This window comes from Diospyros lotus, chromosome 4 (assembly GCF_014633365.1).
Source record: "Diospyros lotus cultivar Yz01 chromosome 4, ASM1463336v1, whole genome shotgun sequence".
Taxonomy (NCBI): Eukaryota; Viridiplantae; Streptophyta; class Magnoliopsida; order Ericales; family Ebenaceae; genus Diospyros; species Diospyros lotus.
The window spans coordinates 34,621,814-34,641,681 of NC_068341.1; the positions used below are offsets into that span (position 1 = coordinate 34,621,814).

Sequence of the window (19,868 nt, forward strand, 5' to 3'; positions counted from 1 at the left end):
CCAGTGGAGGTGCAGGGATTGTTGGAGGAATTTCATGATGTGGTTCCTGAGGAGTTGCCTAATGAGCTACCTCCTATGAGAGATATTCAACACCACATTGACTTGGTTCTTGGTGCTAGCTTGCCTAACCTAACACACTACAGGATGAGCCCTAGGGAGAATGAGATTTTGTGTGAGCAAGTAGAGGAATTGTTGAGAAAATGGCACATTCAGACTAGCATGAGTCCGTGTGCAGTGCCAGCATTATTGACACCAAAAAAAGATGGGAGTTGAAAGATGTGTGTTGACAGTAGTGCCATCAACAAAATTACTATTGGGTACAAATTTCCAATTCGTAGGCTCGACGACATGCTTGATCAACTTGATGGGGCTGTGATTTTTACCAAAATTGATCTTAGAAGTGGTTATCATCAAATCAGAATTCGATCTGGAGATGAGTGGAAGACAGCTTTCAAGATGAGAGATGGGTTGTTTGAGTGGTTAGTCATGCCCTTTGGACTAACCAATGCACCAAGCACTTTCATGAGACTAATGAACCAAGTATTATGCCCTTTCATTGGTAAATTCATTGTGGTGTATTTTGATATACAGTAAGTCTATTAATGAGCATGAGGGGCATATTCGAGAGGTGTTAGAGTGTGTTGAGGGAAAACAAACTTTATGCTAATTTGAAGAAGTGTACTTTTATGAGTGAGAGCTTGTTGTTCTTGGGCTTTGTTATAAGCAAAGAGGGCGTAAAGGTAGATGAGAAAAAAGTGCGAGCTATTAGAGAGTGGCCAACCCCTAAAAATGTCAGTGATGTGCGAAGTTTCCATGGGTTAGTGACTTTCTATAGGCAGTTTATCAAACACTTTAGTAGTGTTGTGGCTCCAATTACTGAGTGTTTAAAAAAAAGGAAAGTTCCATTAGGGTGAAGAACAAGAGCAAAGTTTCACCTTGATAAAAGAGAAATTATGTACCGCTCATGTCTTAGCTTTGCTAAGCTTTGACAAATTGTTTGAGGTTGAGTGTGATGCGAGTGGAGTGGGTATAGGTGTTGTGTTGTCCCAAGAGAAGAAACCAATTACATTTTTCAGTGAGAAGCTGTGTGAAACCAGAAGAAAGTGGTCTACTTATGATAAGGAGTTTTATGCAGTGGTGAGGGCTCTTAAGACATGGGAACATTATTTGATTGCCAAAGAATTTGTTCTTTACACGGATCACCAAGCTCTTGAATACTTGAGTAGCCAAAGGCAATTGAAGAGTGATACGTATGCTAGATGGTCTGCTTTTATTGATAAATTTCCATATAAAATTGTACATAAGTTGGACAGCATAATCGAGTGGCGGACGCTTTGAGTAGGCGTGTGGATTTGATCAAGACCCTTAGTGTTGAGATTGTTGGGTTTGAGTGCTTGAAGGAATTATATGCGACATACGAGAATTTCAAACATGTGTGGGAACAATGCATGTCTCAGCAACCATCAGGAGATTTCTGTGTGCATGATGGGTTTCTCATGAAGGGAAATCAATTGTGCATCCCTTGCACATTTCTTCGTGAGAAAATTATTCGGGATTTACATGGTAGTGGCTTAGCAAGGCATCTTGGCAGAGACAAGACTATTGAAGCTGTTATGGGAAGGTATTATTGGCCAAGAGCAAGGAGAGATGTTTCTATTATTGTGGCGAGGTGTTATATATGTCAAATAGCTAAGGGGCACTCTTCTAACGCTGGTCTCTACATGCCATTGCCTGTTCCCAATGCTATTTGGGAAGATTTGTCTATGGACTTCGTGTTGGTCTATCGCGAACCCGATGAGGTATGGATTCTGTTTTTGTAGTGGTTGACAGGTTTTCCAAGATGGCGCACTTTCTCCCATACAACAAGACGGCAGATGCAGTAGCTACAGCCAAACTGTTTTTCAAGGAGATTGTTAGACTACATGGAGTCCCTAAAACTATTACGGATACAAGGTTTTTGAGTCACTTCTGGATTACCTTGTGGAGAATGTTCGATTCATCTTTGAATTTCAGTAGCACAGCACATCCCCAGACTGATGAACAGACAGAGGTGGTGAATCGTACCTTAGGAAATCTGATTCGCAGTGTTTGCAAAGACAAGCCAAGACAATGGGACCTAGTCATAGCTCAAGCGGAGTTTGCCTACAACAATGTTGTGCATAGCTCAACAAAAAGATCACCATTCTCTATCGTATACATGAAAGTTCCTAATCATGCATTGGATTTGGTAAAATTGCCAAAGGTACCAAGTTTCAGTGTTGCAGCTAGTGACTTAGCCGAACACGTTCAAGCAGTTCAGGAAAATGTCAAGCAAAAGTTGCACGAGGCGAATAAGAAGTACAAGGTAGCAGCTGACAAGCATAGGAAGCACAAGATATTTGCGATTGGAGATGAAGTCATGATATTCTTGAAGAAGGAACGGATTCCTACAGGACAACAGAACAAGCTCAAGCCAAAGAAGTATGGTCATTACAAGATTACAAAGAAGATCAATGATAATGCTTATGTTGTGGATTTGCCAAATCATATAGGTATTTCCAAAACATTCAATGTTGCTGATCTTTCTTTGTATTTGCCGGACGTTGAGTTGTCATATCCAGATCATAATTTAAGGACGAATTCTTTTCAAGTGGAGGTGAATGATGCGGTCACCAATCAAGATCCGGCCCAAAGCCGACCCGACCACGCCGGAATAATATTTTAATACTTCTTAAGTTTTTAGAATTCTACTTGATTTAGAATTCAATTTCATGTTTCTACTTGATTTAGGATTCTACTTCATATTGGATTAGAATTTATTTCTAGTAGGATTTTAGTTGGATTTTGTTTACAAATATTAGATGGATTTGGATTAGCCAAATACTATAAATATGCCTAGGATCTAGAGTTTGTAATCAAATTTTTTCTTAATCAAATTTCAACAATCTATTTGGATTTTTTTAGCAAAACAGTCTTGTTTTTGCGTCTTCTTGAAAGCCAAGTTTCGGCCATTGAAGTTTGCTCTTTCAAGGGTTTATTTTGGTGTGTTTTTTTCACACACACGCTACACGCTGCGTCACTTAAGTTTAAACTAATATTTCAATTCAGCAAACTTATGAAAAGTCTGAAAGATGGATAGGGTTTCGGACTTAAGTTTCATTGGATACAACCATGTCTATCTAGTAAAAGCATCCACAAACCCAATGTAATATCTATAACCTTCAACATAAAGAATAGGAGCAAGCCCCCACAAATCTGAATATACTAATTCCAAGGGAAGTGTAGCTATGATTTCACAATTTGAAAAGGGAAGTTGATGCATCTTTCCCAATTTACACGAATCACAAAAAGAAAGATCAGTAGAGGAAAAATGAATGTTGATTTTATTTAGAATATGTTGTTATACACGAAACGAAGAATGTCCCAACCTAGCATGCCACTATTGATAGACCTTATCAATACAAGCTAACTGCATGCTATGTTTATCAAAAGAAGACAAATCCTGTCTATTACAATTGTTCAGGCTCATTACAAATGATTTAGAAAATTTTGGTGAGGAAACAACAAAAGAAGAAACAAGAACAACTGATGATGCAACAAGCACAAATGCTGGATACAGGCCATTTTTAAGAGTTCCTCGTAGTAACACCTTGCCCGAATCCTTGTCCTTAATCAAGCAAAAATTGGAGTGAAATTCAACAATGACATTATGATCATGAGTGAGTTGAGATACACTAATTAAATTAATTGTGATCTTAGGAAAATGAAGAACTCGAGGTAAAGAAATTACGGAGGTAGGATCAGTTTGTGTAAGTATTTTACTGAGGCCAACATTAGCAATAGGAAGCATCTTACCATTGCCTACTGCCACTTTATCACTGCCACCATAGGGAATATGAAGAGAGAGATTATTCAAATTGGAGGTGATATGGTTCGTAGCGCTAGAGTCTACACACCAGGAGAAATCACCAAGCTGATAGGATGAAGAAGAAAGTTGTGACTGATTGTCCACAGGTTGAGCAGAGAAACCATAATGAGTCTCTGGAGCAAACCCTAAGTTTGTCAAGAAAGCTCCATTAGCCTCATGAGAAGCCATCAAAGTCTGAGATTGAAAATCACTTCCACCTCTACCAAAAGGATTTCTTTGAAAATTTTTGTCAAACCTATGATAGCATCTGTTAACAAGGTGTCCAGGTTTCCCACACAGTTGACAACAAACTCTTCTCCCATAAGATCGACCTCTGCCCTCTACTTCCTCTAGAATCGTTATCTCAAGAATTTACACCATTCCTACTAGAAAAACCTCATCGAACAGTGTTACCATTATTATCTCTATTTACTTGTGAGGCAAAGTTAACATTCATAACAACATTATCAAAAGTATTAACAGAAGATAGATTAGCCACATTTTTCGTAGCTAATCGTTGCTCGTGCTTTAAAAGAAAATACTGAACCTTTTCTAGGTTTATATCATCCATTTGATACGTAATTAAACTGACAACAGCATCATAATCCTCATCTAATCCATACAAAATAGACATCAACAGGTCCTTATCATTTAGAGGTTCTCCAATTGCTGCTAAAGAATGACTTATAGTTTTGATCTTTAAGATATAATCATTCACTGACATATCATGTTTCTTAATAGATCTAAGTTGTTGTTTCAATTGAAAAGATCTAGCAATTGTTTGTCAAAAATAAGGACTTTCAAGAGTAGTCCGTACCTCAACTGTCAACTCACAATGTATTACCTGACCAAGAACCTCCTTGTCTATAGTTGAAAATAGCCATCCTAGTAAGAGCAGATCAAATCTTATCCAATTTAGGAATTCCAAATTGACAACATGCTCGGTATTCTCAGAAGAGATATATTTCAATGGAACATTTGTCTTGTTGATAAACGACAACAGATCAAAGGCTCTAATTGTGGCTAGAACTTGCGCCTTCCAATACAAATAATTGCTTGAATCTAGTTTTGTAGGAACGAAACTAAGATTCTTAGCAACTAAAGAAAAATCAGACAAGGATGTAGAGGACAACGAAGAAGAAGATGAGGTTGAATCGCTGGAAGCCATTGACGTTAGTCGAGGCTCTGATACCATGAAACAAAAAGAGAAAAATCGAGAAACAAAGAGAGAATTCTAAGAAATATTACTAAATTGATTCAACCTCACACAACAAACAGAACTGAGATTAGATTATATACTAGCCTTAATCGCCTCTTACACAGCTTATACATTAGCATTTTAAAATAAACTTAATCCTCTACAGTTACAAATACCAACTAGTAGTACAACCAATCAATAACATAAGAAATTACACAAAAGTATTGTATAGCAATAACAACTATACTATGTCAACAAAATCTCTTCTATAGCGTCAACCTTGGTATCTTTGAATACTCATGGTCAAGGTAAGGGACGAGAGGAAAAGAAGGCTATGGATTAGGATACTCTATGGTGTACCTTCTGTAAAAAACCTAGGCACACCATAGAAAGGTGTTGGAAGCTCCATGGAAAGCCTCCCAAGAGTGGGTCACTAAAAAATCATGGCCAAGTGTACATCGCCAATGGTCACCAGTAATCAGACTAGAAGGGATCTAAACAAGAAGACCTCCTGAAGTTTAATCGGGTAGAGATTGAAAAATTGAAAATTTTCTTAGAATCTCTCGAAAAAGGGATTGCAAAAGGGGGTGCTTGCTCTCTGGCTCTCACAAGTATCTCTTATAATTCTCTTGGTCTATATGCTTTAGAAAAAAATCCCACTACCTCTTGGATTTTAGACTCGGGGGCTACAGATCATATGACACCTTTTTTCTCATAACTTTACTACCTATAGCCCTTGTTCTAGTTCCCGAAAAATCACCCTAACTGATGGTTCTTTAACCATTGTTACTGGCCAAGGAGATGTTATTCTTAATAAACATCTCACCCTCAGAAATGTGCTCCATGCTCCCAAACTATTTACCAAATTGATCTCCATCCAAAAGCATCTCTTAAACACTAATTGCAATGTTATGTTTTATCCAACCCATTGTGAGATATAGGAACAGGGAACGAGGAAGAGGATTGGGCTTGCTAAAGCTAGGGCTCGGTTGTTCTACCTTGAGGTATCGGATGGACAAGACACACAAGGGAAAATTCCTCATGTGTCATGCTTAGTTTAGTCCAACAAGGATCTAATATGGCTACACCATTACAAATTTGGTCATCCTTCCTTTTTTACAATTAAAAAGATGTTTCCAGAATTTTCTAGGGGTCTAAGTGTCAACAGTTTCCATTGTGTATGTGAGTTTGCAAAACATAAGAGAGTTTCTTTTGCTTCATCTAATAAAAGGATTAGTTCTCCATTTACCTTAATTCACAGTGATATTTGGGGCTCTCATTAGTTCCTAATATTTTTGGAGCAAGGTGGTTTGTTGTCTTTGTTAATGATTATACTAGAGTAATATGGCTATATCTTTTGAAAGCTAAGGCTGAAGTTAGTAATATTTTCCTTACATTTTACAATATGATTAAAAAGCAATTTGCAATAGGTTTCAAAAGGGTTAGATCAAACAATGCCAAGGATTTTTTCAATCAATCCTTCTCTGTTTTTTTCCAACAGAAGGGTATCATCCATGAATCATCTTGCCCTTACACTCCTCAACAGAATAGAGTGGCCGAAAGGAAAATTGGGCATCTTCTTAATGTTATTTGAGCGCTTCTATTCCACCATAATGTTCCCAAACATTATTGGGAAGAAACAGCCCTAACAGCCACATTTCTTATCAACAAGCTGCCCTCTCAAATCCTTGGATCTTGCAGCCCAATTCAACTGTTAACCAAGTTCTTTCTTGACTATAATGTGCCTAGTCAAGGGTTGAAACCTAAAGTATTCGGGTGTGTCTCATTTGTCCATATTCCAACTGTTAATAGGGGTAAGTTAGATCCTCGAGCTTTAAAATGCATGTTTCTTGGGTATTTATCTACTCAAAAAGGCTATCAGTGTTATCATCCCCTTACAAAGAAATACTATGTGTCAGTCGATGTCACCTTTGTAGAAGACGAATCCTTTTTTAGTAAGTCCCAATCCTTGGATCAAAGTCCACCTTTTATTCCTAACGATCATGATATGTCGCTATTTCCTCTACCAGACACTGGTCGAAAAGACTCATTGAGCATGACATTGCCTGTCCCAAGTACTCCTCGGCCATTACAGGTATACTCAAGGAAGAAATGGTCGACTACTACTCCTATGCAGGTCACAAAATCTGACTCAAACCATACTCTTGAATCTGACAGCACCAACAACACCATCAGCTCATCTTACACATCAAGTAACCCCATTGTTGAGCCTCTCATTCCTGATGATGCTAACTCTAATCTTATGTTAACCCTACACCCGAACCAACATCCTTCAACAATGATCTTGATTAGCCTAATGCCCTTAGGAAGGGTACTAGGGCTTGCACTAAACACCCCTTACATTTGTTCCTCTCTTATTCTAGATTGTCATCCCCTCACAAAGCCTTTCTTACCAACCTTCATACCATTCCTATTCCACAATTTTTCTGAAGCTATAGGAAATAAGCATTGGAGAGATGCTATGGAAGCTGAGATGGCAACCCTAGAGAAGAATCGGACATGGGACTTTGTTCCACTGCCCAAAGGGAAACATCCAATAGGTTGCCATTGGGTGTATATAGTCAAATATAAATTTGATGGATCTTTGGATCGTTACAAGGCCCGGTTAGTAGCTAAAGGGTATACTCAAATATACAGAGTCAATTATTTGGACACTTTTGCCCTCGTTGCTAAGTTGACACAATTTGTGTCCTTCTATCCTTAGCTGCTAACCTAGGCTGGCAATTGCATCAATATGATGTCAAGAATGCATTTTTGCATAGGGATCTTGAAGAAGAGGTTTACATGGATCTACCACCCGATTATGACTCCCAAAATCAGGGAAAGGTGGTGTGTAAGCTTAATAAAACTCTATATGGTTTAAAACAATCCCCGCAGGCATGGTTTGGCAAATTCACATAGGTAATGTTTGGACAAGGATATCAGCAAAGCCAAGGAGATCATATTCTCTTTGTTAAACATTCAGCCACAAGGGGAGTAACCATACTTATTGTCTATGTTGATATTGTAGTTACAGGCAATGATGAGGAGAGCATGCAGAGACTTAAGGAATGCTTAATTAGCGAGTTTGAAATAAAAGATTTGGGGCGTTTAAAGTTTTTCTTGGGCATAGAAGTAGCACACTCAATAGAAGGTATTTTTATTTCCCAATAAAAATATATCATTGACCTTCTAAGTGAGACAGGAATGCTAGGGTGTAAGGCAATAGACACCCCCATTGACCTAAATCATAAGTTGGGAGAAGTTCTAGGAGATGATGTGATTGACAAGAGATCCTATCAAAGGCTGGTTGGGAAGTTTATCTATCTAGCTCATACTCAGCCAGGCATAGCTTATACAGTGGGAGTAGTCAGTCAATTCATGCACAACCCTAGAGAAACTCACTTAAAGGCAGTCTATCGGATACTTCACTACTTAAAGGGGACACCTGGGAAGGGAGTTTTGTTTAAGAGAGAAGGAACTATGACCCTTGAAGCCTACACTGATGCTGATTATGCAGGTTCTGTTGTAGATAGGATTTCTACCTCAGGGTATTGCACTTTTCTAGGGGGTAATCTTGTCACATGGAGGAGCAAAAAACAAAATGTGGTGGCTAGGTCAAGTGCAGAAGTTGAATTCCAGTCTATGGCCTTAGGAGTGTATGAATTATTGTGGTTAAAAATCTTGTTGGATGATCTAAAGGTTCAATAGCAAAGTCCTATGAGGCTTTATTGTGATAATAAGTCAACAATAAGTATTGCTCACAATCCAGTTCAACATGACAAAACCAAGCATGTTGAAGTGGACAGATATTTCATTAAAGAAAAATTAGATAAAGGGTTGATTTGTACTCCATATGTCTCCTCAAATGATCAACTGGCAGATATGCTAACTAAGGGATTATTTTCAGCAGTGTTTCAAAGGTTTGTATATAAGATTGGAATGGAAGATATCTACTCCCAATCTTGAGGGGGAGTGTCAACAATCCGTGATATCAATCAATCAATCCGTGCAAGATTGGGATTAACTGTCAACGTCAATCCCAAGTTTCCTATTCTACTGATTAATCCAGTTTCCTATTCTATTGATTGATTCCCTTCTCTAGATTAGGAATGTATCTTATGAATACTGTTGTATCTTTCCATCTTTTGAGTTCTATCATAAATTGTATAGTTTCCAAACTTAAATTTAGAAACTTTCTTGTTTAGTTTTTAGGAACTTTCTAACTAGACAGGAAGATCTATTATTTAACAGTATGTATCCCATTGATTTGAATAGATTGAAGGATTATTTTTCACCTTTTTGATAGTTTTAGTTTGTTTTTGATAGCCAAGGAGGGATGTTGGAGGAGCTATGTGCTGGAGAAGACCTTTGAATCAATTATGTAAAAGTTTTCCTCTAAAATTTTGCTTAAAGTGCCTATTTCCTTCCCATTATCCTCTCAGCTGACAAATAGGCTCATTTTGTCAAATTATATTCCTAATTTGCCAAGAATGTTTTGATGCTCAAACTGCTCTCATGTTATGGTGTAACACCCCAACAAATGGTTTAAATTGTCAGTGAATCAAGTATTGTGTGTGTGTGTAATAAGCATCATTGTTGGCTTGTCTCAGGTGTTTAGGATTAAAGAACAAGAAGAATAGAGGGACATGGTGGGTGGAAAATTCAAAGGAGAAAATTAAAGTCAACAATTGTGGGCTTGATGTGGTAAATGAAATGTAAGCTAGATAAACCCTAAAGAAGTCTCTTTGATGTGAATTTCATTTGTTGGAAATCTGAAAAGGGTGTAGGACATTAAAATAAAGAGAAAAGGGGAAAAATAACCCATATAAATAGGAGAAACAAAGCAAGAAGGCAGTTGCAAATTTGGAGACAGTGGACAAACGGGTAGAACTCCCAGCAGTTAGGTCAGCTTCTCATCTAGATGTTTTTCATATTCTTGGGTTGTGCAAGCAATAAGAGTCAATACATAGCTGATTTTCACCTAGAAACCCTGTTACCCCGGCTTTGGAACCTAAAATCTTGATAAATCTTCATGTATGACAGCTAGCGGATTGAAACAGGAGGTTACGAAAGGGTAGAAGGGAAAGGAGAGGAGCTTGAGGCAAGTTCTAATCCCTGGTTGCAGTTCAAAAGCTTTGATTTCCTCATCTTATAGCTGAAATTTATATAAAAAAAAAACCCTGCTAAAGGGTTCGAAGTAAAACTATGAAGAATTGTTTGATAAAACAACTTTTAATCCTCTTTCAAGTGCGTCAAATAGGGCTTATTAACCCTATCTTTCTTGGGGATGATGTGTTTTTGGCTTGGGTTGAGGACTTGGCAGGGTTTTGAGCCACTTTTCCAAGGATTCGAGTGAGAGAAATGGGATTTCAGGGAAGGGAAGACTGTTGACAGTCGACAGCTATCTTGCAAGCTGTCAACAGTTGCTGCCCCCTTATTCTTTTTGTGTAAAAATGCCTAAACTCGAATCCCCTATACATGGATGAAACTTGTGCATGAAAAATATATTTTAAAATGGCCATGAGTGGCTTGATGCATATAATTAATAGAGTGTTGAAGCATGGTTTCTTTCATGGTTATCATTTCCATATGCATGAAAATGATTTTGGGGAAAAGATGTATGAGGTGGAAAGCGCATTGCGGACAAGATCTGCTCAAATATATCTTATACAATAGTGGTGGCATACTAGGGTGGGCTAACGAGTCTATCTTGAGGCATACTCGGGTTGACGAACTCGAGAGTTCTTGCTTATGGTTGTGAGGATGATGGAGTGGGGGAAATTGTATCTGGATTTTTCTCTTATACATGAATATCTTATAAAGCATGCCATGGGTACAGGTATATGTTTGATTGCAGGACATGGCATGGTGAGCGTGCATGTGGTTACTTGATTATTCTTGTCCTGTTATAGATGGGTATGGGATGTTCCTTGCTTTCTTTTATTCCGTATTGACTTGACTTTATTACTCTCGTTGCCTGTTCTTTCTTATGTACTTGTTGGGCTTCGTAGCTCACTTTTATTTACGTCATTCCAAGCAAAGGGAAGGCTAAAGAAGAGGGTGAGCCTAGAAATGTTTGAGTTCGGTGCTAGATGTGTATAGAGCGGTTCCAGCTAAAAGATCTTGGGGGAGTGAGGCTATTATGTGTAATAGTGGACGTGTTATTCATGTTCCCTATACCATGTCCTTTGTATTTATATAAAGTTGTGACCATGTTGTCTATATTCTTTTAGGAGGTGTCGTACCACTTTGTGATGTGGATTATGCTTAGTGTTAAGAGTTGTTATGCGCCATCCTAAATCTTCAACAGTTGCCATTCTTGTTGACACTTTCCCTCGGTTTCACTTTCCCTTGGTTTCCATAAAAATATGATTTTTGTGGCATGAAAAGCATACAACAAATCACCCTTAATGGAAAGACCCTTCCGTCTCTTGGTTAGGCCATGTGTGCCTCAACTTTTAGGCTTTTGTTATAGGTAAATGGCAACTCATGTTGAAAGAGTTTAAAGGAATTTCTTGGCAAAAAGTCTTGAAAATTGATGTGCAACAAAGGAGAGAACTCTTATTGAGTATTTATATTGATGAAAATTGTTAAAGATTTCTACATAGAGAAGAAGCCTCAAGGAGAAAGTTAAAGGCTACAAATTCTCTAAATTTAAATGTGTGACAAAAGAGATTTTGGTGAATTTTATATGAAAATATATGGCTCATTTTGGAGGCTTTGTACTTGTAAATGTTAAAGCATATTGTGATATATTTATATTGTAAATTATTATATCTAAGTGACGAATATAATAATCAAAATGACATGCTTTGGGTTTAAATTACATTTATGGACTTTGGCTCTAAATTTTGAATGTAAATTTGCTTACTTCATTGAAGGAAAAATGAGAACAAATAGAGTAAAGACTGCTCAAAGGATCCCTTTGAAATATCAAAGTAAAATAGAACAGGTAAGGGAAATAGGTAAAAATGGGCCTTGAATTGGTATCAAAATAATCCCAAAATCACTACCGATTTTTTTTTACACAAAATGGCCCAATGAAGTGCTTGAATGGCTAGTCTAGGAGTGAGGAGTAAGCTTACTGATTGGGGCTGCAAAATGTCTTCCCATGGGCCGTAAAATAGGTTTAGGATAGGGCCAAAAAATGGGCTAAGAATTGGACATAGACATGGTTATCTATTGAAATATAAGAATGTCAAATTCTAAGGACATGAGCTTGAAATTTTGGCAGCTTGAAATTTTGGCTGGAGGAAGGTCATAAATAGTGCCTAGAGAATAATGGGCTAAAACATTTAAATAAGGGACCTGAAAGAAATATTAAATAGGCTAATGAGAAAACCTAGATTAGGCCCAAACATTCAAGAATGAACCAAGTTTAAAAGAAAAAAGAAACGGGAATGGACCCAAAACCCTAGCAAAAAGGGCTTAGTGATCGAAGGAAACAGAGAGCCCAAGGGTAAAAAAAATCAGGTCAATCCAAAGCCCAAGTGGACTAGGATGGGTCCAAGATGAATAGGTTCAAAACAGTCAGTCCAGCTTGAACCCTGTTCAGTAATACAATCAAGGTACACAAAAAATTTAAAGAAAGAATCAGGATCCAAGACCAAACCAGTTATGAGCAATGATAATTGAAAAAGAAACTTGATGATTTCTTGTAGAAGCATTATCACATATTATCTCACTATAATTCATACCAATTGATATTAACATCCCGCAATATTCATGCATACAAAACGTCAGGCAATTCCGATAGTGTCGGTTATATTTTCATTTAGTGCAACTTATTCAGATTTTTCATTCAGCTATGACTTTTTTCCATGCATCTTACAGTACATATGTTTAATCAGTATGAGAACCAATAACCATCCTGGAAACATATAAGAGACTGAAATTCCACAAACCCAGAGGGGTCATGAAGTAACCCATATTAAGAAAGTGTAGAATTCAATTGGTCATGTATGGTTGATAGTAGACATTTCAAGCCAATGATGAAACAAATAGTTGTGTTGGTTTACGCATGCAAATGTTTTTACTGAACTTTAAACCAAAATTCATGCAAAATGAGGAATTCAACTAAAAGAAAATAAAGCGAATTCCCTATTCCAAACAAGTACGAAAATCAATAACCAACATACATTTTATGCTGATGGTCATGCTCCTCATGCAATTGCTGCTGAGTGAGAGAAACATCAAAGCCCTGTTTGGGAAGACTAAAAAGCTCTTGTAGATCCTGGAAGATTCAATTGCAGTGAGATACAAATAACACACCCTGTAGATGGATTAAAATAAACTAACATTGCAAGTTAAAAAGCACATCTTCCAAGTACCTGCTGACTGAAGTACCGTGTTTGTTCTTTGTGTTCAGTTGCAGTTTTGAATAATCCCCCCTTAAATATCTGTACCATGACCTTGAGTAATGAGCAACTCAATATAGATCAAAATATTAATACTTCAATTTTTTAGAAAATTATGTCTGGAAATTTTATCTTTCTATGGTTCAATCACTCAGCCGCAATAAGATGCAAGTATGGCCTTAGGTTAATTGTGCCTTTCCCAATAATGAAAATGCAAGCTAACAATTAAATCTAAAGGTTTGTTGCTTGAGAAGTTTTGGTAATCAAGAAGACTGCACCATAAATTTTAACTGTTGAAGGAAAATGATCAAGGGACAATAAGAACTGCTGAATGCTCAGAGAACACCTATGACACATTTCAACTTCCTTGCATCATGTTCAGTACTTGCAGTTTCATATCTTCATTCCATCTATGGCTGATAAATCAAAAATGGTTCAGGGTTGTGAATGATAATTCAATCTATGGTTGGTTCCTGAAAACAGATTCAGCACAAGGGATGGAGTCAGTAAATTGTATGCAGTGTTGTGCACAAAACACTGAACCAGCCAATCATTTGTCTCCATTTGTTGATATTTTTGGAATATGCCACTAATTGTAAAGTTGTTCAAGTAAAGCAAGCTTGCTACCATTGGGAAGCTAAGGTAACTGGACAATGCAAGACTTTACGGGAGGCCAGACCTTCTTGGGCAATAGATAGATTATTCTTGAAATTTTGAGTGAAATAAACCAAAGAACTGTTTTAAAAAGAAAGAAATCAGAGGATGAATTGCAGAACACCTAATGCATGAATGGATCTGAGGTTTCCCATGACAAAAAATGTGCCCAGGACCTATATTAACTAAGCAACAACCTGCTAACATCCTCTACCAATTTTTGGAGGCAAATACAAATACTATTGGCTTGTTTATGAGTACAAACCCTTCTCAGATCCTTGCAAAGCAAAGAGCTTTTATGCACTGGGGACACCAAACTTGTGATTATCTCAAATGAAGTTGGGTATAAGTTGTGAAATTTGAAATTTTCTTCTTCTTTTTATTTTAAGAGCTACCACTCTGTTTTCTCTTAATGGAAGGGGAATCCTACATTACTTATACAGTTTCTAGGACATAAGGCTCTATAGCTTCTCTGATTTGCTGAAGTCCCAGAGCTTTTCCAAGATTGTAACTTCCAAATAATGTATCACTTTTAGAAGTGAAGGGTGTAAGGTTACACATAGAAAGCAAAGAAGAAAAGGAACATTAACTACCATAGTGTTTGCAAATAGAGAGCAAGAAGTAGCAAACCTGCTTTCTATATATCTTTTCTTCGATTGTTCCACAGGTCATCAATCTGTAAACGACAACATCCTTCTTCTGCCCAATACGATATGCACGATCAACACTTTGACTATCAGTGCTACAAGGTTAAAAATAAAGGTTAGTATGGCACCACAACCAACTACCACCTGACACCATAAGCACATATTTCAATGACATATTACATGTAAACAGCAAATATTTCAATGATAGTTATGTAGGGCTGTGTTGAAGTATGTAACTCATCAAGCAAAAAAAGCGTAAGATAAGAGGTGCACAGTCACAACTCCCAAGTTTCTTCATCAATGCCCATTGGTAAATAGACGTGTTTCGGAAACATATCTTCTTCCAACTAAGAAAAATTATATGATGTCCATCAGTTCAGAAACACATAATAACTTTTGCTTCAAAATCATTATATTTATGTGTTGAGAGTAAAATAATAGTATAAAAGATAAAGTTAACCCTCATCTAACAACTTAAGCTTTTAGATCATATGGTGGTTAACAATTGACAAGGGTCTTGAGTTCAAATCCCGCCGCCAACGCAATGTTTAAACTGTTGCATGTGGTTTGACAAGTTATATTCAGGGGGGGGGGGGTTATCTAACAATTTAACCTTTTAGAATAGATAGTGGTTAACAATTCAACAATGTGCATGCAAGGTGAAAGAAATTTGAGTGAAGAAAAATTGCAAATCTATGTTTGGACCATGCTGGACTTGCACATGAAAAAAGTAAATTTGAGAACATGCACCTTGGGTTCCATGCTGGATCAACCACTATCACACGGTCTGCTTTTGTAAGAGTTAGGCCCAAACCACCAACTTGAGCTGTCAAGAGAAAGATGGGAGCACCAATTCCTTCTTGGAAATCCTGAGAATGAACTCAAAATTGGAGAATAGATTTGTGGAAGTTTCACAAAAATTAAACAAATTACTGACTTTTTTCAATCAATAGGAACACTAACATCGACAATTTTTACTCTTTCACTAGCTTTAGTGGTACCATCAATACGTAGAAAATTGTACCCTTTGGCGGCCAATGATTCCTGAATACAAAAAATGGTTAATAAATTTAACTTGGGAAAAATGTCAAAAACAATAATAGCAGAAAAGCGATACTGGTGCAACTCTCTCTCTCTCTCTCCCCTCCCTCTCCCTCTTAGTGTTGATCTTTCACATTCTTTAGTTGTTACAATGGGAACAGCAACACTCCTTTCAACAAGTTATGCCATTTCAAATTTTAGCATTGTAGGCTTCTAGCTTCAAAGAAAGTAAGAATATGACAACAATCATATTTTTAATTTTCAAACAAGTTGTCCCTTCAATAAGTTAACACTGTAGCATTATCAAAAAAAAAAAAAAATATAGCATTAGAAGCCACACCATGGAAAAATGAATCAAATTATATGTTATACATCAAAATGGTACGCAAGGATGGGTGGAAGGCTTTAGAAAGAATTGTTCAAGCTGACTCTATAGTTATATGATTAGCTAAGCCCTATTTAGCCACTCTAATAGTAACTGTTCATGGTTATTATGGGGAAATCTTTTAGATGGAAATGTCATCTCACCTAAGACAAGTACTTGAAATCACAATTTCTTTATAGCTCATGGATGTTAACCCCACATTCGTTTTGAAAACAAGTGGATTGGGGACTTAAATCAATGGGCTTTATCCATTCCAAATTCGAAGAAATCAATGCATTTACCCATGCTTGGAATTGTACTACTCAGTTGGATATGTGATATAAAATTCTATGTTTTGGAATCACGCTTGGAATTGTACTACTCTATCTCTTATGAGTAAGTTTGGTTATAAACAAATAGAATAAGAGGGGAACAGGTCTAAGGTGGAGTTTACAATAAGAAAAAGTCCTAATAAATGAAGTAAGGACTCTACATGTCATCACAAGCCAAGGATGTACCGTGGCTTTGTGACCCAAGTCAATCTACAGGGCATGGTAGGTCACAACCACGCTAATACACTCAAAGGTAAGTCAATACTATCTCTTATGAGTAACGTTGGTTAGAAACTAAAATTAGAAACAAGTAGAATAAGAAGGGAACACGTCTAAGGAAGAGGATCCAATAAGAGCAAGTCCTACTAAATTAAGTATAGACTCTACATGTCATCACTGATCACAAGCCAAGGATGTACCTTCGCTTTGTGACCCAAGTCAATCTAAGGGGTGTGGTAGGTCACAACCACGCTAATACACTCAAAAGTTAAGTCAATAGTAGGAATACCTTGTCATAGAGACAGGGCGCCACACAAAAAAAGTATTGATTTGGGAGACTATGGCTTTAATTTTCATTATTTGTAAGTTCTCACACCCCTTCATTCATATGCATAACATCAGTAGAGAATGGCATAGTTTGACATGCATGATAAATGAGTTGTTATATTGTTTGATGAATGCCATGCTAGGGGGGCATATGGATCTTAAGGAGAGAAATGTCTGAAGAAGGGCCATCGCCTTCATGGGACTAGGTTCTAGTGTTGGATGTCAAGATGAGAATGTGTGGGGTTTTCATCTTGATGGAAAACTGATTTTTCTTCGGGTTAAAAGCCTTGGAGAGGCTTGGGATAAGTATGGGTTGCATTCATGTTTTGCATGCTGCAAGTGGGGCTTATTGGGACATTAAGCTCATACCAAATGTAAAAACATTTTTTTTTTTTTTTGTTCAGATTTTCTATCCTAGGGAGATGTTCAAAATTGTGAAAATTACAAAGGAATTAAGTTAATGAGCCATACCATGAAACTCTGGGAGAGAGTAATAGAGCAAAGGCTCAGAAATGAAACAAACGTCTCGAAAAATCAATTTGGTTTCATGCCTGGTAGGTCAACAATAGAAGCTATATACCTACTGAGACGCCTAATGGAAAGATATTGAGATCATCAGAAGAACTTGCATATGGTGTTTATAGATCTAGAAAAGGCCTATGATAGAGTCCCTAGAGAAGTATTATGGAGGGTTTTAGAGAAGAAAGGAGTCCGAATAGCCTATATATAAGCCCTTAAGGACATGTATCACAGTGCAGAGACAAGGGTCAGAACATGCGGAACAGATACTGAACCGTTTAAAATTACAATGGGACTACATCAAGGTTCTGCACTAAGTCCATACTTATTTGCTTTAGTAATGGATGAACTCACTAAACACATTCAAACAGAGGTGTCATGGTGTATGCTATTTGCAGATGACATAGTGTTGGTGGATGAAACAAAAGAGGGAGTAAACACTAAGCTTGAGTTATGGAGAAACAATCTAGAATCTAAGGGGTTTAATTAAGTAAAAGGAAAGCATAATATATGGAATGTAAATTTAGTAAGAATGCAAGAGTGGAGGGTGTTATAATAAAATTGGAAGACCAACTCATACAAAGAAAATATCATTTTCAATATTTGGGATAAGTGATTAAAAAAGATGGAGAAATTCACGAGGATGTCACGCATAGAATTAAGATAGATTAGCTAAAATGGAGAAATGCATTGGGGGTGTTATGTGATAGTAAAATCCCATTAAAACTGAAAGGAAAATTCTATAAGACAGCTATAAGACCAGTTTTGTTGTATGGCTCAGAATGTTGGGCAGTCAAATACCAACATGAGCAAAAGACGAGTATAGCGGAGATGAGAATGCTAAGATGGATGTGTAGCCATACAAAAAAAGATAAAATTAGAAATGAGATTATTTGTAATAAGGTATGAGTAGTGTCAATCGAGGAGAAGATGAGAGAGACTAGATTAAGATGGTTTGGTCATGTGAGAAGAAGATCAAGAGACGCTCCCGTGAGGAGAGTTGATGAAATGGAACAATTAGTCAAAAAAAAAAAAGAGGCAGACCAAAGAAGACTTTGGGAGAGACATTAAAGTTTGATATGAAATATATGGGCCTAAATGAAGATACAACAAAAGACAGAAATACATGAAAGTCTAAAATTCATATAACTGACCCCATATAGTGGGATAAAGGCTGGATATGTTGTTGTATTTTCCTTCTTAGAGGCAGTTGGGAATAATAAAGCACGTTAGGAGGCTTACAATTGCATGTTTTTTTTTGCCTAGGAGTTCATGTTGTGTGAATGATTTAAATGTCATTTTGAATGGATGTATGGGTTGAATTAAGTTGGGATGTCATGTATACTCTATTTTTATGATCAAGTTAGAAGCATTAATTCATTTTACTGTTTTAGGGATGTCTTTTTCAATGGTTGCAACATCGGGTTATGTTTTGGAAACTTTAATGGAAGTTTAACAAAACTAAGGTTTCTAAAGTGATCAAATGTTTTTGAGGCTATCATTTGGTTTAAAAATGGTTCAATGATCACCTTTAAACACGAGAATGGTGTTTGAACAAGAAAAGAACAAAAGATTGAAGAATTTCACGGCCAGAAAAGCATTGGATTCAAACCTAGCCTAGCTGGTTTAGAAATCATTGTTAGCTTTCTTAAACAAAAATAAAGGCTAATTTCGAAATCAATGGATGTTTCTAAACCAATTGTCAAGTACTCTATTTAAGGAAAAAGGGGCCTTGTTTAAAGACCAAGAAAGGTCAATTTTCAAAACAAGTTTATTAGTGAAGCTTGGTTTTGAAACCAAGACCTCTAGTTTTGAATTTGAAACCTTGGACACTGCACAGGCCAGATTCAAAACAAGCCCAAGCTAGTTTTGAAATCAAGCCTTGGGTTGGTTAAAAATGTTGATTTTACATTTCCCAATGAGGTTTTGGCCCTATGTGTTTAACCTTATTTGGGTTTTGTCCTATTTTTCCAATTTCATGGGTCAAAATAACAAAAAACCACTCGATAATGACAATAATCCCAAGCCTTCCCACTAGGTGGGGCTAAAATACTTTCAAAGTGCACTAGAGTTACCAAAATGCCATTTCCATTGAAAATTTGGGTATTACACATTATCTAGCTACATATGCCTATTTGATTTTGTTGTCAATTTTTCATGCATTCATGTCATATTTGATAATGTTGTCGTTTTAAAAATTCTGCAAAATAAAAACTAAAAATGATGTTTGATAAAGAGAAATATTGTATATTTTATCAAGTGGTTAAATATATGTAAGAAATTATTTTAGGTTGACAAAAAAACCCATCCCCCACAAAAAA

General features: G+C 36.8%; 1 protein-coding gene across 3 annotated transcripts in view; it reads right to left on the bottom strand.

The window, feature by feature from the left end:
- LOC127800113 (protein CHROMATIN REMODELING 24) overlaps nucleotides 1-19,868 on the bottom strand; it is a 71,588-nt gene that overhangs the window by 17,163 nt on the left and 34,557 nt on the right. For 2 of the 3 annotated variants that reach the window (XM_052334549.1, XM_052334548.1), the window contains exons 16-20: nucleotides 15,709-15,789; nucleotides 15,496-15,614; nucleotides 14,729-14,840; nucleotides 13,418-13,486; nucleotides 13,226-13,320 (exon numbers count right to left, since the gene is read on the bottom strand). In XM_052334549.1, coding sequence (XP_052190509.1) covers nucleotides 13,226-13,320; nucleotides 13,418-13,486; nucleotides 14,729-14,840; nucleotides 15,496-15,614; nucleotides 15,709-15,789 — 476 coding nt within the window. Of the gene's footprint in view, nucleotides 1-13,225; nucleotides 13,321-13,417; nucleotides 13,487-13,561; nucleotides 13,918-14,728; nucleotides 14,841-15,495; nucleotides 15,615-15,708; nucleotides 15,790-19,868 lie in introns of those variants that run through there. The other variant, XM_052334550.1, reaches the window with a different exon arrangement.